At 44.6% G+C, this 24140-nt stretch overlaps 1 protein-coding gene across 1 annotated transcript; it reads right to left on the bottom strand.

The window, feature by feature from the left end:
- Window positions 1–16487: 16487 nt before the first annotated feature.
- BLOC1S4 (biogenesis of lysosomal organelles complex 1 subunit 4) lies at window positions 16488–24122 on the bottom strand. Its single transcript, XM_090039513.1, has 5 exons — window positions 23933–24122; window positions 23565–23636; window positions 22328–22429; window positions 19844–19978; window positions 16488–17338 (listed from the first exon to the last, which is right to left on the bottom strand). The coding sequence occupies exons 1-5, from the start codon at window positions 24110–24112 to the stop codon at window positions 17237–17239; spliced, it is 591 nt and encodes a 196-aa protein (XP_089895639.1). The 5' UTR covers window positions 24113–24122; the 3' UTR covers window positions 16488–17236.
- Window positions 24123–24140: the final 18 nt, after the last annotated feature.

The raw sequence follows: 24140 nt of genomic DNA, 5'->3' as shown, positions 1-24140 counted from the left end.
CAGCTGCCTGAATAATATGAGAGGTGTTGCACTGTGGGGCAGGAACCAAAGCAAGGCGCATTTATCCAGGGTAGAAAACTAGTATCCCCACTTGCACACCCTGTCTCCCAATAAAATATGCCTGTTCTTTGTGAGAAAAATTGCTATATTTAAGAGACAAGATCCCAATAAAGAATGTGGAAGAACTATAACAGCTGGAAACAGACTTTCTGTGAGATATTGAGCATGTGTGTTTTAGGATTAGACAAAAGTACTTAAGTGTGGCAGTTAGACTTAAGGGAATTAGATCTCAAACTCTTCCCCCTCCCCTCATCTTATACTGTAGGTGCCCAAGTTTTCACAACTAGAGTGGCATTGGGATCTAACATTCTGCTTCTCTACATACCCAGAAGTATCTAAACCTTGTCGGCACTGAGTGGCTTAGCGCACCTCATGCATAAGCCATGCTGGGATCCACTTATTAGGCAGTTCCCTGCCTATGTCCTTTCTGTGGTCTGATCCAGTAATTATGCTCTAGGACATGCATAGCACATGTGTACTGAATTGGACTGCCTACCTTACAGGAACACAGTTGCAGTCCCCTGCAATGTGACTAGAAGAGAGGGAAGTGGCACTCCCATCCTCCCTTACACATTAACCTAGAGCAGTAGTGCTCAGCCTTTTAGCCTCCATGGGTCAGATGAGTGGCGTGGGGCTGGTTCATGGGCTAGATCTTCAGGGTTGTGGCCCAGATTGGGCTCCGTGCACCTAGATCCAGCCTTGCATTGCCTAGATCCACCTCATGCTGTCTAGATCCTACCCTATCTGGCCCTGCCCTGCATAACAAAGGTTTGCAGGGCCTTGCTGTCCTGCCTGTGGGGCTCCTTGTCAGCCTGCAAATTTCACAGCAGGAAAGCAACAATTAACACAGTCACTCCCCCTCCTCCTGCCAAATCTTCAGACCTGTGATGAGCCTGGTGGGCCAGAGGACATGGCTCTGTGGGCTGAGGGTTGAGCATCCCTGGTCTAAAGGTAAGAAAAGTCACCAATGATGCGAGATCCAGGTTTGCTGTTTTCTTATCTCTGCCCTGAAGGGATTCAAACCCATACCCCTAGATCCAGTGCATGCCCTCTTCCCTACCTATGGTAGCTGTTCCACTTTGCATGAATATTTAATGTTTCATTAGCAAAGGGAGGGGAAAGAGTGAGCAAGATTCCCTAAGCCAGGAGGGTCAAATGTACAGCTCATGGGCTAGATTTGGCCAGCAAAGGTGGGTCCATCGGGTGCATAGGACACGTTGCTGCAGCTGCCGTGTGCACGTGGGGGGGGGGATGTTAAATGCCATTTGGTGCCATTATTTAGGATAATCAGCACTCAGTGGTAGGGGTAAAGATTAGGGGTAAGTGGGGAGGGGGCATGTCAGCTCTGTTAATCCTCTGCATTCTTGAGTCACACGGCTCACAGTTGAGATCCAGCCCACAAGAAGCCTCATGATCCAGATCTGGCCTGTGAGTTTGATGTGCTTGCTCTATGTGATTGGTTGGAGCACTCACTAGGATTGTGTGAACCTGGGGGCTAGTCAAAGGGTTATTTGTATACTTTTTTGTTAGCAGTCACGGGAACAGGGACTGGGTCACTATAACAAAGAGGTGCTCCCATCTGCATGGTCACGACAGAAAGGAGTGACCACTGCTTGCACAAGGAAGGCCATCAGCAGCTTGCAAAAAAAGGGTGCAAGTCTGTGAAGCCCAAGTGCAAGTAGGTGCCTCCCTAGAGTTAGGCATATAGGTCCCAGAGCAGGCTGGGATTGTGAGCTGCAGCCTTGACCTCTCTTTCTTTCGGCTACCTTACAGTGTGGACATGCCTACCATTCCAGAATGTCACTGAAATGGGAACCAGTTTACAATTATGCAAAGTGCTGTGGCACCAATATCAGGGGGTGGGAATGAGCACCCAGCCCCGCATACTTTGAAGGAATGGTGGGGGAGGTAGTGCTTTGAGGGGTTTCCAGGGGTGGGTGACCTGTGGCTGGAGGCATTTTCATGTTTCTGCTTTCCCTTTTCTCTTAAACATGAGTTCAATAAACTTCAATATCTTGGAAAAGGCTAAAGTCTGCAGTGTGTTTGCCTGAAGGGGTGAGGGGTGGGAATAGGGAACAGCACTTGGACCCATGCTTTTAGGTTCCTTGGAAGGAGGTGGGGGGTGGAGAATGATGATGAGACCGCTGTAGGGTAGGGAATAAGGACATGGTTGTCGGAGCAATAGCTTTTATTGAACAAACAGGGCAAGGGAGCACACAGATAAAACATACAAACAGAAGGGGATAAAAAGGGGCAGTAGAGTTCCCACTGCACACCAAAGCAGCCAGTTGCAGCAGTATATGGGGAGGTGAGGTGCAATGCAATGTGGGATGCTTGGAAGACTGACCAGATCCATGTCACAGAATGCCTGGTGTCTAGGTAGACAGACAAGGTTCTTTGGGTAAATCTGGTATCTTTTATTAGACCAACTCAAATAGTTGGAAAAATCCAGGCAGATTAAAACCAGTTTAAGAGGCTTGTATGTCCACCTGCTTCAGGTTTAAATCATTGTAAGTGTTATGTCCATATTCTTAGATGGCAGCTTGCAAAGTAGGGCATTTGTTAATCCCATTCTGAGGTTTCTTAACTGCCCATGCATTGTATAAGCAGCCCAGAGGCTTAACTCAGCGCTGTGATTCTGTCAGCATTGGATCTAGCCTTTAGACTGAAATCCTCTAAAGATACTGAGGTATCTGACTTGCTTTTGTCCGACTTCATTTGGAGTGAGGTGTCTATTAAGAACCTGAGCCTTTAACACCATATTTATTACTATTATTATTATTATTATTATTATTATTTGGGTACCTGAAGCTGTAGGTAGATGCCTGGTAGGATTTCCAATAAGATTTAGGTGCTTAGATGCTTCTAAAAGCCAGACCTTGAAATCCCTCTGTGCCTCAATTATTGATCAGTTAAGTGGGGATAAGAGTAAGTTGCAATCTCACAGGGAAGGTGCATGGATGAACACACTGAGGATTGTGAGACAGGCACTGCAGTACTGAGGGCTGGACAAGTACCGTAGCAAAATCACTGTGGTCTCTGCTCCAACGTGCTTTCAGGTTTAGGGAAATTGTACTCGAGGGGAAGCTGGTGGAAAGGAAGTGAGGGATAAAAATTCCAATAAAGGGCTACTAATAAAGAAAGTCATATATGGCGCTATATATCTTTTTGCTTTAAGCATAGGATTGGGAACAGTAGGTGGTCCTCTCATTGCATACAGCAGTAGAAGGCTAACCAAAAGAGGTTGGCCAAGGGCTGAATGAGGTGTGCGGAGACCATGTGAATGCACATGTACAAGAAGGCTGTTCCAGACAGGGGAACAACAAGGAAAAAGTCACTAAAACATGAGGTCAGCTTGGGGCTGAGATGGGGGAGAGAAAGGTGAGTAAAAGCTAGGCTGAGAGCAGTAAGCAGCAAAAAGGCTGAGGTGGATGGATGAAGACTTAATGTACCAACCTGAAGGATCAGTTGCTACAGCTCCCCTACCTTCCTTTATAGCAGTACAGAGGGGCCATGGTATACGCATGAAGCCCAGTAAGAGTAATATTTGTGCGGGGGCTCTGTGCACATTGTAAGCATTTTATATCAACACATTCACTCTTACTCAGCTAGAGAGAGGCATCTCCTTCATGGTGCACCCTTGCAACACTAGCTATTGGCTGTCAGGGCATTTTTAAGCCTTTCTCAGAGGCACTGGGTGTTGGGTAAAGCCAAGGTTGGGGACTTTGATTGGGGTGTGCCAATGCTCCTGCTGGGACTCAAATCCAAAGATTCCTGGCTAGAAGGTTTTGTCCCTCTGCTCAAGGTCATACAAATTGCCATATTTGGGGTCAGAAAAGAATTTTACCCCATGGTCAGATTGGTATGGACTGTGCGGGTTTTTGCCTTTTTCTGTAGAGGAGAGGGAGAAGAGGGGATTGGACTAGATGATCTCTGGAGGTCCCTTCCAGCCCTATCTTTATGATTATTCACTGGATTGGTCTCCACCACTGTAGAATAGGTTTAGTTGTGTGGTACAACCTGTAAGCCTCCAGCAGCTTCAGCACAAACTCTCCATCTCTCCTTGACCCCTCCAAAATGAACAGGAGACAAGCAGTGGGAGAGGCAGGAACAGAACTTACCTTACAGTAACTGATCTTTGGAGAGATGATTTCCACACTAGGGTCCAAATCCAACTCCACCTTTATGGCTGCATTCAGATGAGCACAGATGTGCAGCATGTGGCATCACAAACCTGTCTGCAGCCCCTCACACCACACATTCAGGCATTTTCCATACTGCTACCTTGCAGCCTGGGGTTCTTTCTGACCCCGGAAAATCCTGGAGTCAAAAAAACCCATGCTAAAAAAGCAGGGTGGTGCACATGGTAGCAGCATGTGCAGCCTGAAACCAGAGCCTGGTGAGCCGGAGCCATGTTCCAGCTGCTGGCCAGACTCCCTGCTGTAGGAGTGCTGTGGCTGCAGCTCCCTGAGGCCTACAGGAACCCAGTTAAGGCTGCTGGTCCCAGCCTCCCCTACCCCACTCAGTGTAACCTGTTGCACACCACAGGTGTGGGGCATAGGCGTTCCCCTGGGACAAGTATCAGCGGCACAATGTTGCTACCTGTCCCATAGTTATGATTGCTCTTTAAATACACAAGAAAGGATGGGGGGGGGAGAAGATGAAGGAGGGAGAAGAACTTTTCTGGGAAAATAATAATGTTGGCAGAAGAACAGATTAGTATAAATTAGTTGTAGCACATTTTAGTTTAGAAACTGGACCAAGGTTTCTAACCATCTGAAAAGTATAGTTTTGGAGGGGGAGGGCAAAAAAATAAACCAGTGTTTTTAAGGTGGAACACAATCACTAACTGAACTGGATTATATGATGGGGTTGCCTACAAATAGCAGAGGACTGGAATCAATGTGCAGTGCTCACACATCAAGACTGGAATGTGACAGCCAGGCAGTTCTTTCAAACAGAAGGAAAGAGAAGAGTCTTGTTGAAAGAATGACTTCAGGGCTGCCCTACCAAAAAGTTGGCAATCAGTTTGGAGAGACAAACTAGGGAAAAATGGAATATATAAATGGAGCTCCAAGGTAACAACTGCATATTTTAGATGGTGGTGAGTTAGCCGGGGGCTGTGTGAGCCCAATGGAATGAACCTGGAAGTGATGAGCAGCCTTAGTGCAGGCTGAAACCTGTGTGGATAAGTTCTCTGTGAAGATGGGTGGTCCTCTAACTAAGAAGAGATAATAGAACATGGATATGTTAAATGAGGTGAAAATCTGTAGCCACCATAGGTAAAAAGCTTGGGATGGACTCGAAAAGCAATTTTGTCATTATGGACTATGGTATTTGGTAAGGACTACCAGGAATGTAGCCATTGCTGAGTAAGGGTACAGGCTGTTACAAGTTTGAAAAGGAAATCTGGTTAAAACACTGAACTGAATTGTGAACCAAGATGGAGGAATGCCCCTTGTCTGGGGGGAAGAGTAAGGGCATTTCAGTACTATGGGATAGAAACCTCCATGGGCAGGTGGTTTGCAGAAATATCAATAGGGTGCACTGTTAAGAGAGCTGAATGAAAGCCATGATGATTTAATAGGCAGTAGATAGCTGAATATAGGAAGAACTAAAGTAGATAGTGGTGGAAGCTGCTGTTAGGTCAACCAGATATCAGAGGATCTTTTTCATTTATCTATATATGTGCCTTTGGATGGTTTTCTGCTCTGTAGGAGAATATTCTGGGCTTTAGATGAATAGCCTCTTTCTAGAGGAGTTTTCCAGCCAGAATTCAGGCCATAAGGTCAAGTGGCCCTGATTCTGGGAGATTGTTAGGAAGAAGTGTTTATATGTCTGGCACGGTCATCGAGCCAAAAGTGATTGGCTATGCTGGGTCTATTGGGATAATGCGGCTTGATTCCTGCTTGATCTTTCTGAGACCTTGGGGGATGAAGGGAACTGATGAAAAAGTAGAGAGGTCCCCAGGGAGGAAAGTCTCTTTGGTGAGCCTTGTGCTGGCAAACTTTTGCCAGTGGAGTCTTAAACATCCTGAAGATGTTTTGCAGTTTGTCAGGCAAATTAGTCCAGCCCAAAGGAGAAAGTCCTGCCTTGACTGCAGTACTTTATACTTAGCCACCCTCATGTGGAGGCTTGCGGAGAAGTAGGCTCCAAACCAAAACAATTCAACATATATTGATTCTTCTCTATATGTGGTTCTTTTACAGCAATAATTCTCAGCCAAGATGCTGTCAAATCCTTTTAAGAGTAGCACACAATATGAGCACAGTTAGAAGTCTGGATACCTGAGCATGAGTTGAAAGAAAATGCAGAGGTTTCAAATAGGACTCCACAGTGTCAAAACATGGTCTTTCTGCATTCTTTGCAACAGAATAATTCCTCTAGTATTTGTTTTATAGTTAAAAATGAGTGAAAGCTGAGAGCTGGCATTTTCTGAGGGGTGTATTGAGTCTGAGGGGTGTCTTGAGTCTAGCAAGATTGAAAGCCACCGTTCTAGGAGGCTTCTGTCATTTTGATCTCTCCTGAGCTGCTTGTATTGCTAGAGAAACATAGGGCAGCTGCTGACAAATACTCAAACTCCTTGTCAAGGATCTGGTCACTTCTATCTGTTACCACTGAGATAGACCTGGCAGAACAACTAGGTAGGTTCAAAAAGATCCTCATTAATCAATATCATTAGTCTCCTTGTGTCACTGTGTAAAGAATATCCAGTGATCTCTTGCTATTCCCTGGATGACTTCACAGAGAGCCTGGAATACTTTGATTTCATCTGGAGGGGCATAGTATCATAGTAGCTAGAGTCCGAAGGGACCTAGGTAGATCATCTAGTCCGACCCCCTGCCTTGGCAGGAAAGAGCACCGGGGTCAGATGACCCCGGCAAGGTGCTTATCTAACTTCCTTTTAAAAATCCCCAGGCTAGGAGGCTGCACCACTTCCCCTGGAACCCGGTTCCAGGCCCTAGCCGCCCTGACTGTGAAGTAGCGCCTCCTAATATCTAATCTAAACTTACCCTCCGCCAGCTTGTGACCGTTATTCCTGGTCACTCCTGGCAGCACACGGGGGAACAGGGACTCCCCCAATACCCGCTGATCCCCCCTGACCAGTTTGTAGCAGGCCACAAGGTCCCCCCTTAACCTTCTCTTGTGGAGGCTAAACAGGTTCAGGTCCCGGAGCCTCTCCTCATAAGGCCTGCCCTGCTGACCCTTGATCATACGAGTGGCCCTCCTCTGGACTCTTTCCATATCGTCCACGTCCCTCTTGAAGTGTGGCGCCCAGAACTGGACGCAGTACTCCAGCTGCGGCCTGACCAGTGCCGCATAGAGGGGGAGGATCACCTCCCTGGACCTGCTCGAGATGCATCTGTGGATGCATGACAGGGTACGATTGGCCTTCTTGACTGCCTCCCCACACTGCCGGCCCACGTTCATCGTGGAGTCAATGACGACTCCAAGATCCTTTTCCGTCTCCGTGCTGGCAAGAGGGGAGTTCCCCAACCTGTAAGTGTGGTGCCGGTTCTTCCTCCCCATGTGCAACACCTTGCACTTATCAGTGTTAAACCCCATCCTATTCTCATCCGCCCACTGTTGCAACCTGTCAAGGTCAGCTTGTAGCCTATTGCACCCTTCTAGTGCACCCACATCCCCCCACATCTTAGTGTCATCAGCAAACTTGAACAGGGTGCTTTCTACCCCCTCATCCAAGTCACTGATGAAGATGTTGAACAGTGCGGGCCCGAGGACCGAGCCCTGCGGAGCCCCACTGCCCACGTCCTTCCAGGTCGAGAAGAACCCATCCACTACCACCCTCTGGGTGCGGCCCTCCAACCAGTTAGCGACCCATTTGACTGTGTGGGCATCGACACCACAGTCTCCCAGCTTTTTGATGAGGACAGGGTGAGAGACAGTGTCGAAAGCCTTCCGGAAGTCCAGAAAGACTACATCCACAGCAACCCCTGTGTCTAATGATTTGGTGACCTGATCGTAAAAGGCCACCAGGTTGGTCTGACAAGACCTGCCACTGATGAACCCATGTTGGTTGCCCCTGAGCATGCATTCCCCCGCAAGGCCCTCCTGGATGTGTGCCAGGATAATTTTTTCAAAGAGCTTACCCGGGATTGAGGTAAGACTAACTGGCCTGTAATTTCCCGGGTCCTCTTTTTTTCCCTTTTTGAAGATAGGGACCACATTGGCCCTCTTCCAGTCCTCCAGCACCTCACCAGAGGGCAGCAGGACTATTTTCTGTGATGATGCAGGACATCTGCCTATGAAGTAGCTATTGTGGAAACTCTCATGCTAATGAAAGTCTGCCCTCAAGTCAGCATGGTCACAGTGGCCACCTTTGACTCCCTGGCACCATTTCTGGCCACCTTCGACTCTGGCTTAAATGACTGGGAGGTACAAGTTAGAACTGGGTCAACTGAGCACGGAGGGAAGGACAGCCTTTGAGTCTGTAGTAGAGGCCAGTGCTTCTGAGACCAATAAACTCCTGAGAAGGGATTTTACTGAGACCTGGGATCTCTGGTTAAGGGCTGCCAAATAGAAAATCTGTGTCTTGAGGCTATGGCTAGAACCACCCAGCCTGGAGTAGACACTGGAGCCTGTTAAGATTTGACAGGTTTAAAGCACATCTGGCCTGGTAACTTGGGAACCCGACACTGCAGTCTGGTGAGTATCAAAAAGGGTGTATGTGCCTTTAGCATGGAGCAGTAGCAAGTGACATGCAGGCTGACATAAGACGGTAGTAAGTTAAGTGCAGCATTTTACCAGGAGGTTTGTTGAAGGTGTGCATTTTTTTTGTTAATTGGAAAGCTGGGAGAAAGGCCTTTAGTTCTGGGTAAAGTTAACAAGCATGAATTAGCAGTTCAAGCATGTGTTGAGCTCACATGCACAGTGAGGGTTGTCTACTGCTAAGCAGAAAAACAGCTGTGTTCAAATGGCTTGAACTAGGTTGAGGGTCCAGAAGAGGCTCATCTTTGAGATCATGCAGGTGATCAAAGATTGGCATCTCTGAAACGGTTAGGAACAGTGAATACTGAATCTGTTCCAGGGGTTTGAGGTCCCATCCTGGTGACTACAATAAAAGCCTAGCTAAAATGCAAGAAAGGGTTAACTGTTGAAAGAATTTGGAACCTGGACAATGGCTGAATTGCCAAGTAGTAAAGATAAAGTTATAATGTGTCATGTACAAACTATGCACAGGAATTGCCTAAAGAAATAAATAGCCAAGTAACATTATGCCTGATCAAGTTAGTAACACATAAAATAAATCTGGAATGTACTGAACAAATTAAATTAAAAATGTATTAATGTGTAAAATGTGAAAATGGTTTAGGTATTGAAGCTGTGGACTTGGAATGGGATGAGTATTATGATTAGCTAGTAAAGATGTAATCAGAAAATGTATGTATACAACAAGCACCTTTTAGCTCATAATTGCATTATTTAAGAAATAATCTGTGTACAAAAACTGCATGGTTTTGCAAGACTTCAGCTCTGTTTTATACCTATTCTCCTCTTTCATTGGGCTTGATCACTTCACTGGTGGCAATAAATGCTATTCTAGTTTATACTCATTAAGTATTTACCATATGTCTGCCATCTCAAGTAGAAGATAACCTTGATTATGAGAAGACTCCCCCCCCCAGTAATTACATTCTGTATATAGAAAACTTAAAAATTTGTTATACTTTTCTGAGTATAGAATCTAATTATTGGAGGTTTGCCTTGAATTTGTTCCCCTCCAACTGGTACAGCAGGGAAAATAAATCTGAGGGGTTAGGTAGCCCCTTCACTCCCTTCTTCCCCCCAGGTTTTGCTCCTAGCAGTTCCTTTTCCCCCCTCCGTACTGTCAGACCCTGCTCTCCCTGAGCACATGGAAGTGAGGAGCGAATTTTAAAACAATAACCTTGAAATTAAACATGGCTGTAGCAATTGCATATAGTACCCATGCATTTAGTTCATCTTGAATTGATGCATGTTACTTTTTTTGTTTTAAGCTGCTGCATGTTTTAGCACAGGTTCTCCACAAACACACTTTTGAGCAGCAATTTGGCACCTACTTATTGTATGTAGTACAGACTATGGATGATAGTCCAAAGCCAAAGGCTCTTGATCCATGTAGTTCATTGGGCTGAGCCCTACCACGAGTCAACGGCATTTCAAGCCATAGTGACCCCACAACACTGCTCAGTATGTATGTGTACTCCAGATACCACCCCAACAAAGGAGCCATGTGCTAATTAGCACCCATTCATGACTGGAACTGGGTGTTCTTGTTATGAGTTCTAGGATGTGCCAAAACTTTATATGCAGATGACATGCTAGGCAGTTTGGTCTGGCTTCACCTCATGGGGAGCAGGGCTACACTAATCATATGTGACAGGCTGAGAAGGGGTGACAGGGATTCTGGGTGAACTCTTTGGGGCCTCGTTTTATGATGTTTGCCAGACATTTAAGACTGGTGAAGTAACAAGAATAATTGTAAATGGGAAAGAAAAGGAAGTAGAAATGTATGCAATGTTGTGGCTCACCATGACTTCAAAAATGGGTTGGCAGTGAGGGGGACTATGCACTACCATATATCTTCAGGTAGGCTGCACTGACTTACCCTTGTGGTAGGCTCCTATCAGCATCTCAGACTTTTGGCTAAAAACCAAACATTTCTGGCACTAAGGGGAGGGTGTCAGGGTTTGTTCTGGCCCTTCTAGTGTTGGCCTGGTATTGTGGTACCTCTAGGCCTAATACCAGTTCTCTGTGGAGGGAATACCTAACCATTTTTTAAGGGCCAAAAACCCCCCAAAAGGCTTCCATCAGGACATTTGCCCAATGTGGTCTGTATGTTTTATTATCAAGCTCAGTGTTACATGCATTTAATTGGCTTCATAGCTGGTTTCCATTGCTAAGCACATGATGCTTTTGGCAGCAGTTTTAAAAGTAATAATGTATTTAGTGAGACTTTGTTGTATGCAGTTATGAGGGGCTTTTCCCCCTTATGCCAATTAGGGGAAGAAAACTTGTCTTGTGAATATATTTAAATTTGTAGCACTATGCTTGGGTGAGTGCCTAAAAATTGCAAAATTCTGGTGCTGTGACTTGCATCCTTGGGAAGTAACTACTGTGAATGACTGGAAGATGTGCAAAGATCAGAAAGAGACCTCATGAAGAGTATGATCCTGCTCTCAGTTTAAGGTTTGAAACCTAACGGAACCCTATTTTTATAGTCTATGTAGGAATGGATGGGTTTATATACATATACATTTCTGATGATCTAAGTGGGGTGAGGATAAGGTTGGACCATGCAGGTGTCCCTGGGAAGTGTTAGGGCAGGGGAAATGGGGCACTGCAGGCTGTAGCATTCAGTAAGGAAGGAAAAGAGGATAGGAAAAAGGCACTTACTGCAAGGTCTTTGCTGGGGAATTGGCACCATTTGAAGGCAAATAAATTGATGAGCCAAAATATATTTCTGAAGGAGGACAAGGGTGCTTTATAAACAGAGGAGGAACTCTTTAAAGTACATGCATTCTTTTTGGTTAACTCCTACCTGTTTCTGGGATCAGCCTCACAAATACCCTCAACTACATCAGTCCCTACGTCTACCTGCATAAAAAAGCCCTGCAAATTTAAGTGATTATTACACTTAAAACTACTGCAAGGAATCATGCTCAGCAGTACAGACAAGTTAATGGTACTTTGGATCTACAAGTGGCTCAGGCTGATCATAGGTTCCTGTTCCAGGTGCTACTGTCAGTAAATTGTTGAGTGTTTCTAAGAGAAGTTCACTGAATAGAAATGCAGAATCCAGGAGCTGAGCTCTGAAGGATGGTGCTGCAGAAACCAATGGGAGCCTCTTTGTGGCTTCATGATCTTAAGAGATTTATAGTGAAGGACTGCTCTAGCTGCTGCACTGTCACATAGGTAGGTGGGTGGGGAGATACTACTTCCCCTTGTACTTCTGAATTGCAGCTTTTTAGCTATTTACGTGGTGTTTTTGTCTCTTACAGGTGGGTAATGATTCCACTTCCCCCACATAGCCTACTACACACACTGAGTCTATACAGTGGCTGGATAGCCATAGTACGTGGCCATGCATGGGTACTTCTTCTGGATATGTACCTCTTTGTAACATTCAAATACCTTGGGCTGTAAGGCCCACCCAGCTAACTAGTAGCCCCTATTGTAATGGGTGAATGCTACAACAAAATACTTGGACAACAAAGGCCAAAAACAGGAGTGCCATGAGGGTCAAAGGATCAAAACATGAAAATGGGTATGCCTGAGAGGGACATTGAGCAGAGCCCCTTGGGCCCCATCCACCTGTCTTCAAAGGCATCCAAGGAGCCAGTGGATACTGCCCACTGGTGCTCTGCTTGGACACGTGCACAGACAAGTGAGAGAAAAGTGCCTCCACAGTCTCCGGGTACCTTCCTGGCCAGAGCCTCCTTCCTGGTCAAGTACAGGACCCACTTGGCCAGGGTCAGGAGGAGGTTGACCAGGAGGTCCTGGGACTTGGTGGGGCTGCAGATGGGGTGGCCAAAAACAAAAAGGGGGTGAAATTCAACCAGAACCTCAGGAAGAGGTTCTGAAGGAGGAGGTGGAGGAGTTGCAGCCTGGCACACTCAAGGTTCATGTGTGCCAGGGTCTCCCTCTGCCCACAGAAGGGGCAGGAGACCTGGATATGTACCTGCAGGTAAGTCCCCAAATGTAGCTGACCCATGACTAAGCAGCATTAGACTTGGAAAGAGTATCATCCCATGTTTTGTCCCCAGTGGTTGAAGGGTTAGAGCAGTTGCTCAGGAAGCTGGAGACTGGCATTTTAGACACCCCTTGCCTACAAGGTTTGAACTTTTATCTTTCTGACTTTTCCATTACAGTACTTTAAACCACTATGCCATATCCTGGCTTGATGGGCTGGGCAGAGCCCACTCCCAGCATGTGGGGTCCAGGCAGGGGCTGAATGAGGCCCCAGGGTTCCATCCTGGCACATGGGGTCCAACCTGGCCCGCAGACCAGCCTGGCACAATTCATCTGACCTACAAGGTCAAAAGGTGCCACTTATCTAGACTCTTTCCAGAGCTGGCTACCTGAGCAGCCAAGGGAGGGAGGTATATAGGGCTAGCAGGACAAGAACAAATGCGAGGGAGGGTGTGTGGCTTTGTAAGATGGCTGCTGCTTGGATCGGAGCAGTCTCTAGGTTCTAGCATGAGCCTTGCTGCCAGTAGGTCAGGACACCTGCACGATCCAGTCACTTTATCCAATGACTGGTAAATGCAAGTAGTGGAGCCGCTTCAAAAGGAGCACAAGAGAAAGTGGTTAAAACACAGGGCAGGACAATCATAGAGGTGCAGGTTCAATCCCCTTTGGGGTAAGGAGGGCCTAGAACTTAGCTCCTTGGATGCCATAAACATTCAGCTACTTCAGCTGAAAATATAGGAGGGCCTGAGTCCCTATTTTTGGACTTGTATGCACACACATGTACATAGAACATGTATGCTCATTCTCCACATACAGTTTATGCATCTGCAGCATGGAGGCTGGGCCAAAATGCCCAAATATGTGGCTACTGTCATTTAGGTGCACAAAGGGAAACAGAATTTCACTGTGTGTGTTCAAATCTGCAGTCACAGGGCTGAGAGTATCCCTAAAAGATGCAACACTTCTGACCCTATGGGTACTGCAAAATGGTCTGGAAAATACAGACTATTTGGGAGATGTAGTTAGTCTGAAGTCAGTAGAAGGCAGGTCAGAGTGTGAGTGTGTGTGTGTCAAATCTGCCCTGCCTTCTACTGACTTCAGACTAACTACATCACCTAAATACAGTGGCAATCCAAAGCAGCAGTTGGAGGATGCAGTGAAGGTGACTGCAGCTGGAGATCAGCTGAAGTTTCAGAAACCTACCACAGGGGGAGCGATGGACACTGGATGACCAGGAAAGGGTACAGTAGGCAAAGGGCAGAAGGGCTGAAGTGAGAAAGACAAAGGCATGGGTTTCAAACAGACTTACCAACATGACCTAAATCTGAGCCACCAAACTGTTGCTCTCCTGTGGAGAAGGGGGTGACACAGACATATTTTTAAATGCTCTTGAATAAACTTGTTGCCCATGAACATTACCTGTGCTTTTTACAGACAGGGAAAGGCCATGGAGGCCTTCACTAGAGCAGTATTTCTCAACCTGTGGGTCATGACCCAAAAGTCAGTCACAAGAATATATGAAAGGGGCATGAACAAACTTTAGAAATGGATTTTCCTTTAAAGGAGAAAAACATGGGAAACTGTGGTGTTTCCCTTGCAGGCTGGCAGAGTTTCACCCTGCAAGGGGGAAGCTAGGCCCCTCTCACCCCACTCCCTTCCCCTGCCCCTCACAAAGGGGGAGCTGGGGCCTGTGGACAGAGAGTTGGGAATCAGGGGTACTGGGTTGGGACTGGCCATTGGTTTACAAATGGGCCCTGGTACAAAAAAGGTTGAGAACCACTGCATTAGAGGACTAAGAAGGATTGTGGCAGCTATGGACACTTGCTGACCTTATTTATAGAAGCCTGAATGGGGGTGGAGTTGCTATAGGAAGATGTGTCAGCTGCTTCAGAGAAGAACCGTGCGTTACATGATAGGTTAGATGCAGGGCTGCTTGATTAAAAGAACATAAAATTTATAAATCATAAGCAGTTTACACAGGAAGGTTTTGTGCCTTGCTTGCAACTCCCCACCCCGAAGGGGCAGGAGACTAGGTGTGGCTTCTCCCCTTCAACCTGTTCATTACGGATGGCTCTGTCTGGAGTACAACTTCTATAGGAAAGACCAAGTGGAAGGAAACTGAGGCACAAGGGAAGAAAGGTCTTGTATGTCAGTACTCAACTAGGAAAACAAGCTGTTTGCAGTTCTTCCAAATTAAAGATAGCCATAGAGGCTGTGAAAATTTCCAGATAGTGGCAAAGCAACTGCTTAGGAAAATGAGAGAGAAACAATTTCCTTAATTTAGGGCATCAGGTTGGCCACTCAAGATGTAATCTGAATTTAGAGGAAATGGGTCAGAAGCACTTTTCTTCTCTTGAGCTGGTGGGGAATAGGAGAGTGGGCTTAGGTGGAGCTGTGGGATTTGACTTCTCCTGCACAAGAAAATTACTTGTTGCACAGTAACACTGACAGTTTCACCAGGAGTTAAGTGCCTAATTTTTCAGTGTTTTAAGGCAGTTTTATACATTCCTGCAACGTGAACATGTCTGAAATGGTTTAAACACATATGCTCCTGCCTTGAGCAGAGGGCAGGACTGGATGACATCCTGAGCTCCCCTCCAGCCCTGCTTTTTTACAGTTCTAGGCAGAAGTTTTGCAAGTGTCTATGCTACCTTGCTTGGCAGTCAGACCTGGAATAATTTTGATGTAGAGAAGGAAGGATGCCACTGTCCTGACTTTAGGTGGGCTGAAGCAACAATTTAGGACCTTGCTCCAGAGAGGTGAAGTAGCAGATAAACACAATACATCTATAATTCCACTGAGCCTTTGCCCGTACATCTCCTGACAACAGGGGGAAGTTAGTGACAGTTAACCAGTGGTGTCCCTCACTTTTCCTCTTGGACAGGTGGGAAACATTGCTACCCTTTCTTTCACACAAGCCCATGGAGCTTTTCCAGCTTCCTCTTACTAAAGTGACATTAATACTTTGTTTAGACACTCCTATTAGTGATAATGTATGAAGCAGAAGAAAAAAATTGACATTCAGTTTCTAGGGCAGCGGTTCTCAACCTTTTTACACTCAAAGCAAACCTTGTAAGACTCAAAACCACCTTTAGAAAATTTTAGCTCTTAGATTTCACAAGTTTCTTGACTTCAGAAAAATAATAGAGCAATTTTTCTGCTGCAAAGAACTCAGAAAGACCAGATCAGGTCAGAATGTTCTTGACACTATGGGTTCCTATTTGAAATCTCTGGGTTTATCTCGGGAGTTACATGTAGGTACTTGCACACCTAATACCATTGCCATACCTTGGGTGAGAATTGCTGTCTTAGGGGAAGTTTCCAGGACAATGGCTAGGGAAAGAAATAACTTACTTAGAAACATGGTCTGGAAGTCCATGAAAGATCAAATACGACAATGATAATACTATGGATAAAACCCACCTTCCAGAGCTGAATTACAGTTTAACAAATTGCATGATGAGTTAAGACCTACAGTGTGGACATTACCAGCTAAGAGGAAGGCATATCCCCTACTTATTTACCATGAACAGCAGTACTCAAATATTCTTGGACCTCTCTTATCTAAATACTGACCAGTCCTCCTCAGCTTCACTTCTAAGTTGTAATTCCATAAGATCTCAAGTCCTTAATCAGTTCCCCTCTTCCTACCTTGTCAAAAAAACTAAGTATGCTGTCTGTTATATACATCTTTGTAAAACTGATGCGGTCATAACCATATTTAGAAAAATCCATAAAAGTAAAGTATTTAAACTTTAATTAAATCCATTAAATTACAAGAGCTTTGGTAATCTCATATATATAATTTTGGCAGTTATTTACAAAAGTGACGGTTGTAGATAAGTACCAAAGAGAATGTTCAAGTTTAGATCATCAAACTTGACACTCTACAACAATCTCATTTACTGTTTTTCCTCTGCAGAGTCTGCCTGAGTTAGGTTAGAAAACAATTGGAGCTCTTACTCCTATGTATATTTAATACAGTACATTTCTTCCCCTGTTGTTGTGGAGAACAGGACCCAAGACATTGCTTTTGTGCTTCTCTTTCCTCAATTACCACATGGCTACTTAAAAAACAGAAACCTTGTGGGACAGATTGAAGAGTGACAGCAGCATAGAATCTAAAGTGTTAACAGCACAAACCAGTGTATTTCCTATTTTATCCATTTTTGTAGAGATGGGTTAAAAATGCAAAACCCCTTGCAGGAGTGAGTGTCTTTACCCATTCCTTTCCCCCACACATCTAACAAGTTTAACACCTGAAAGTTTATAGCTGTTTTAGGAAGACTTCTGAAATCAATGCATATATATAGTACACAAAATAATCAGTCTGCTTATAATACTGTCTGAGGACAGTGGCACAAAATGAGAAAGGCAGTAATCCAATGATATGCACAGAAATGCAGCAGTTTTGTGGCTCGCACTTCATTTGTTCACTTGGCATTCTCTCCTCTTGAGGATTCACGTCAACCCTAAAGCGGTCTCAAGAATAAGGTGGTTCACTGAGACAAGTAAAGTAGTCTTCAGTCTTGAAAAGGGCTGGAGGTTCATACAGGGTCTGAGGTTGCCGTGAGGAAGACGATTTCTGTAATTTAGGTAAAACATTTTATTTCTACCCTTTTTATGAATTACACCCATCACAGATCTAACTGTACTGCAAACCTGTCACCACATACACCCCCACAGGTTTGATACTTGGGTCTTTCACCACACCATGGTTTGGAATTATTTAGTTCACCAACTCTTAGACCTGGACCTCAGAGTATTAATCATGACTACTTGTTGAATTAGGGTTCTCCAAAAGTATCTCTTCTCGGATTCATGACAGCAGCCAATCAAACAGGTGCAAAAAAGTTTCATAATAAAACACATGGGGCCAATGCTAAGAAAAAGAACAACTTGTCTTGCATGTATATTTTGTTAGCGGAGATTAATCTTTCTACCTGTAGTTCAGGCATGTCTGGTTTCTTCCCTGGCTGGGTTGGGGAGAACAGCCTGCACTGCCTGCAGCATGTTCCCCCTGGTCTGAGTTAGGCTTCCTAACCTGTCTCAACCTATTAGTTCCCAACCTATTAGTGACTCCATCTAAGCAGCCTCAATTAAATTTACCCCGACCCCTCTTTTTTCTGCAGTCTAGCCTATCTAAATATTTAGAATATTCTTTGAAGTTAGGCTCATGTTAAAGCAGAAAACATGATAGCTAGACTTCAGCCAATCAAAAACAATCCCCACTGATGGCTCTATCATTCTTCTCCTCTGATGCTGTCCTACCTCAGTCACTATTTTAACTTTGCTGCTCACTTAAACAACCTCTTTACAACTTCCTTTTATTTATCTTTGCGCTTACTTTGGTAACTGTATAAACATAAGAATACACACGTGTTCCCCATTCATGCAGGCTAAAGTTGAATCAAGCACTAAACCTTGCCTGTATTCACTTTCACAAATGACACAAATTCTCTCTCAAACTGCAAAATTTATAGGAAAAAAAATTCCATTGTATATTTATTTTATCTACCTTCAGTGCATAAGGAAATCTAAAACACCTGTATATGTTACTGGCTAACATGAGAACTACCCTTAATTAACAAAGGCACCAAAGTAAAACAAGCAGGTGGAAGGAAGAATTTTCTCATTTTGTATTCCAAAAACATATAGTACTTCTTTCACTGAACTTCTTGATCAAGTGCATGGGATATTTTAAAGTACAATTCCAAAGCACATAATAATTAAAGCAAAATAGAACTGCTATTCCAGTTGGACTATATCATCTAAAGGTAGCTTGTGAACTTCTTTGGAAAATGCAACTGGACAGTGCTGTACTGAATGGCTTACATATTAAGAAATATGAGGACACTGTTCAGTTTCCCCTTAGTTTCTGGATACATACACAGATCTGAAGGCCTGCAAAATGGCATGTCACTGCAAAACAGTGAATACCCACGCAGTAAGGCTTTTCAAACACTTAACTTGTTGTAAACCAAATTTTTCAGACATATCACAGCAGTTCTCTCTAAGGATGAAGCTCAAGACAAGTGTAATGCCCTCTGTGTACCTGGATTTAAAAACCTCCATTTTTTAATATGGAAAAAAAACCCACTTCACTTGTCAAATTATTGTAAACCTAAACTTTTACTTAACTTCTGAAATAACAAGTCGCAGGTGGGCCAAGAGCTTAAGTAATTTTATTTTAAATATGTTTAAATCAGTTGGTTAAAATATGAAGATTCATTTCCTCAAACACATCTGAAGATATGTTTCCTGTTATTACACTCAGGTTCCCTACTATGCTACAACTATCAAGAGAGCAAAACCAAGGACTGCCACAAAATGAACTTTCTACTAGATTAAATGCTATTTTCCCTTGAAAGAAACAAGGCACTTAGGATGTCATGTAAAAATAATATCCTTACCTTTAAATGGTTTGGGAAATGTGACTTTTTTCCCCTTCTCTTTATACCCCTGAGGCCCTTAGATTGGAGGCAGCACTTTGCAAGATCATTTTTTAGTCTGTGCAGGCTCTTCCTACCTGCTTTGCATTTTGCTGGAATTCAGTGATATTTTAATGAAGGTTTGCACTTTTGGTGCTTGGTTTGCAGGGTGTTCATATGGAAGCATGAAAAGTAAGTTCTTTAAGAGCATGAAGTCAACAAAAAATATGATCTTACTACTCTGCTCTAAGATTTTCCTTAGACAAAAAGCCAAGCTTGAAGCTTCCACTTCAAAATCACATTTAAGCAACAGCACCCAAGTCTGCCATTTCAGGTAAGTAGTTTAAACCACTCTGGGTACAGGTACACAAGACACTATGGCACTATAGCAATATGCTACAGCACCGTAGCATCCCTTACCAAAAACCGTGATACTGCTGGTATGTTACTGTAGCAACATGCTCCCTCATTATAGCATGTTGCTGCGGCGATATAACGGCCAAAAATAACTATGCATGGCTGGCATGACACAGTGCGGGCTGTTATTGTGTCATCTTTTAGTACTTCCAAAAGGAAGTACTAAATGATGGTGCAGTAACAAAGATGCTGTATCAGCCACGTGTAGATGCACCCACTTACAGCCAGAGAGGAATACTTACATTAAGAAATGACGGGACACTGATTGTGTGCAATATTTTTTTAAAGGTGTTTGGAAAGGTGCCCAGATCTGTTTCTGCCTTTGCGACTCGTTCCTCCATTCCAGCCACATTATTTCCAACCATTTTTACAAAGGCCTAAGTTGGGTAAAACAAAACAAAATGAAACAAAACGGAAATATCTATATTAACAACATGTAAAAGCATTTTCCAGGTAGAATCCTGAAAAAGTTCATGTTATGTGGAAACTGGGATAGGATTCAATTTCTCAACAATTATAGGAAGGAGAGGAGAAAAATCCTTGCTGCCAGTTTTGCAGATTTCAGAACTACATGGGCTTAGAGTCATCTGTTGCTTAATTGTTTAACATGTACCAGGAAACTGAGGCTTAACATGTGCTTCCAATGTAACAATAAAACAGACAGTTTGAATCATTCTGTCCCTTTGTATCTTATACTGGTAAAAATCACTATAGCGACACTGAAAAAAAAAGACATTTGAAACCACATTTATTACATTGAAACCTGTCAGTGTAGTAGCTGACCCACTGCATTTACTTGCATACCACACCTTTCCCCGCAAAAATCAGCTGTCCAAAGCTGGGGTGCATGCCTTAACCAGAGAAGCTGATTTTTCTTTGCTGGAATGGAAGCATGGAGAAATAGTGCTGAAAGATGGCCGCCAGGTTTACTCAAGGCAGCAAGCAACCTGACCTGCCAAAAACTGTTGACCATTTGAGAAGAGCTGTAAAAGGGTTAACAGTAGACTTTCCCTCTCCTGCTTGCTGTCCCAAACTGACAGTCATTTTGAAGCACTGTCTTTCCATGAAAAAGCCAGCAGTAGGCCATGACTGAAAAAATATTTTTTTCCTATGTCCTGCTTTCCAAAAACTTAGGCGTGTGTCTTATTTGGGGATGCCAGAAATATGGGTTCCGCAAATGTCCAAGATTTGGCTTACAGAGTCTTTTCCCAAAATAAACCTCCCACTTGATAACTGATGTACATGCTTCCCATGCAACTGAAAAGGAGTTTATCTAGTATACTTGACTACATGTATAGCTGTATTTTCTACCACATCTACCAATTTATGGCAATTGAGATCAGCAATCTTTCCTGTTCCGTGAACAGTTCATCCAACTTTCAAGACATCTATCTCCTACACTAACCTTTTTCCTTTGTAGCTCCCCTTGTTAGTGAGGAGAATACTTTTTTAAATTCAAAGATAAGATAACTATCAAGCACAATTTCCATTTTCTGTTTTCTCCTATTTCATTCCAATGTCTCTCTTATTTGCAGTCAGAAGAGGATCAGTGTCAAGGATGACATAAAGCTGGCAGAAAATAAGTCCCTCACCATTTTTGCAATACTGCTAAGCACTGCTGCTCCAGATCATTTATCCTTCCATTTAGCTAAAAAATGTCAACAATGTTCTGTTTCCCTGTCCCTTTGTTCCATAATATGCAATACACCATTATTTGCCTATTCACATGTACCATATCATCCAAATGTCAAACAACTTCAGTTACTCCTTACCCATTCCAATTTTGAATTATTTGTTTAGGCTGTAAAACAGCTTATTGAATTAGTCCATTTCTCCCCCTGCAATCTCTATTACTGTTCTCTTCTACTCTTCTCATGCCCTTCCTTCCATGCTGATAGTACGAGAAGCTTCTAATCCACAACTCTGTCTGCATGGAAGTTTATCTGCACCTCTTTTTGAAATTCATTTAATACCTTAGCCATCCATAAATTTCCTTCTTGCACAGAGTCAGTACTTCCAAATCCTGGTGTTACATACAATCCTCAGTAAAAATGCTATTGTGACTGCCAATTCACTAGATTAACCAAACAAAATAAAAATAACCCTTGATAAGGTAAAAATGTAGGAGAAAGTGTAGAAGTGACGCATTAAAAACCTGTTATGGGTTGAGGTAGATGAAACATTTTTCTATGTTTCTACACATTTTTCTACTTGCTGCTGGCATTTAGTTAACAGCTCCCCACTTTCCTATCCTAAAAAAAAAAAAAAAAAAGAAAACCCTGTATTTGAACATAGGAATGCTAAGAAACTAGAACAAAACTGGTACTTTTTTTTGTTTGGTTTCAGGTCTGTATGCACTTCCTGCAGAGTTCTGACATTTAGTGTAAAGCAACAGTAAAATACTAGCGACTGGTATATATACATATTGCTGGATTCTTAAAAGCTATATACGTATTAAAGACTATATACATATTAATATTATATTCTTAAAAACTATACACATATTGGCAAACACGTAGTGCTCTGACTGATGCAAGGCACACCCTCAGAAACTAGAAAGACAGTGAAATAAGATGTTCGGTACTTTGGTAAGAGTCACTGCGGGACTTTCTGAAGCTTAAAAAAGAAGCTTGGAATTCTAAAGCGAAAAAGCCCAATTAAAATCCTATTGCCAGTGCCCCTTGAAGAACAGGATTGTAAGCATCAGAAGCAGCAAATGTAATTACCTCTAGTTTGTCAATCTTCCTATAGATCTGTCTCATTTCTGCAGCTTTCATATGAATCTGAGGGACACTTTCATGGACAACTTGGGAGGAATCGTTGCGAATCTAAAGAAAATTCAAAACAGATTTGTGATGTCAAGTGAATGCTATAACTAAACCCGTGGATAACTTTAGAATATTCCAATACTGAAATCAATGAAATCTAGTAAAGCCACTAGAACTTGACAGGTGTAAATACACTGGTGCTATTCATTACAGGTGCATACAAACGTAAGCTGGATTTACGTTTTAAGCATTTCAAATGGAAGAGAGGAACAAGGAGAACTAGAAGGCAGAACTTCATACTCAAAGATGACAAAGCACTTGACAAAAGTTGAGATGATGGTTATTTTATAGAATGGAAAAACCAAGGCACCAAGGGTGTCAACTGATGTCACCTTTCTTCTGGGAGAAAGCCTCTTGTCCCAGGACTGTACAGTGTGTTTAAATATCTGCAGCACGTGTGAGCTAAAATGTCATTTGGCTCATGGGACGACTCCTGGATTGAGAAATTTGGCATCTGGGAATGAGTGGCAATTAGGGTGCTTATACGTGTGCTTTGAGGTTGTGCTTTAATTAGAGCAGCTCTGAGAGCTGCTCTAATTGATACACCCGGAGCGTCACGGGAACTCAGGATCTCATGCTTCAAAATAGCGGCAGGGGCTTATTAACTTTAGTTCAAATGCCCCCGCTGCCATTTTGAAACATGGGGACACTGAATAGACGTGACACAGAAGCTGCTGGAGCATGCTAATCAGCATGTGCCAGCAGACTGGACTGAGTCTGCTCCAGCGCCTGCTAACTAGCATGCACCAAAGCAGAACTCTGTCACACACATAAGTACCGTTAACGACCACCCTCCCCCACTGCTAAACTCCCAAACCTCAAGGCCTCTCCTGCACAGCCCGTGGGGGGGTTACATGCCCTTCCCTCATCTTCAAATCAGGGTTGACTTGGACCTGAGTAAAGGCGGTGCTTTTCTTTGCTGCCCAGAAGAGCGTCCGGGCAGGGGAGCCATGTGTGGACTCTCCGTTTCCAAGCGCTGGTGAGATGAAGCTGGCAGGGCAGTGCCCAGAGAAGAAGCCTGTCTGCAGCCAGGCTGGACTAGGAGCTCCCGGGGCCCTTCCAGCCCGCTCCTCCCTGATCAGGCCACATCCCCTCCGTCCCTCCTCGCACAGGGTCAGGCCGAGCCAGCACTCACCATGTCCAACATCCCCACAAACTCATCCACCCGCGTCAGCAAGTCTTCCAGGCTCTTGTCCAGAAGTTCCACCTGCAGGGTCAGGAATCGGTTTAACTTAGCACTGGCAGTGACGCCGCTCCCCCCTCAATGGCTGCCCGGGCTCTGGCCCCCCCACCTCCGGCTCTGCTCTCTATGACGTCGCCCGTAGCCCCCCAAAAGCCAGATTCCTTAACCCCTCCGTGTCCGACTCACAGGCCTCCGGCCGGGTCGAAGCACACCGCCGCCCGGGGCAGTGAGCGCAGCTGCAGCGGTGTGTCCCCTGCGGGCTCCCGTCCCCGCTACGGCAGTGCGCAAGGGTCACTCGGCGCCCGCGCCCGGACTCTCACCTGCGCGCAGCAGGCGGCGCCGGCCGGGAGCAGGTAGGCGGCGTAGGCGGCAGCGGCGCGGCTTAGCAGCAGCTCCGTACTGTTCCCTTCGTCCCCGAGCTCCGAGGCGCTGCTGTGGCTCTGTGACACATTGCCGCTGTCCCCGCTCCCACTGGCGCCTGGCGGCTCCGCTGCGTCCATCCCGCCGCACCCGTCACGCGCCTTCCCA

This window comes from Crocodylus siamensis, chromosome 3, assembly GCF_052110815.1.
Source record: "Crocodylus siamensis isolate JL-2025a chromosome 3, ASM5211081v1, whole genome shotgun sequence".
NCBI classification, from domain to species: Eukaryota; Metazoa; Chordata; order Crocodylia; family Crocodylidae; genus Crocodylus; species Crocodylus siamensis.
This window is presented reverse-complemented; position numbering and strand designations above follow the sequence as displayed.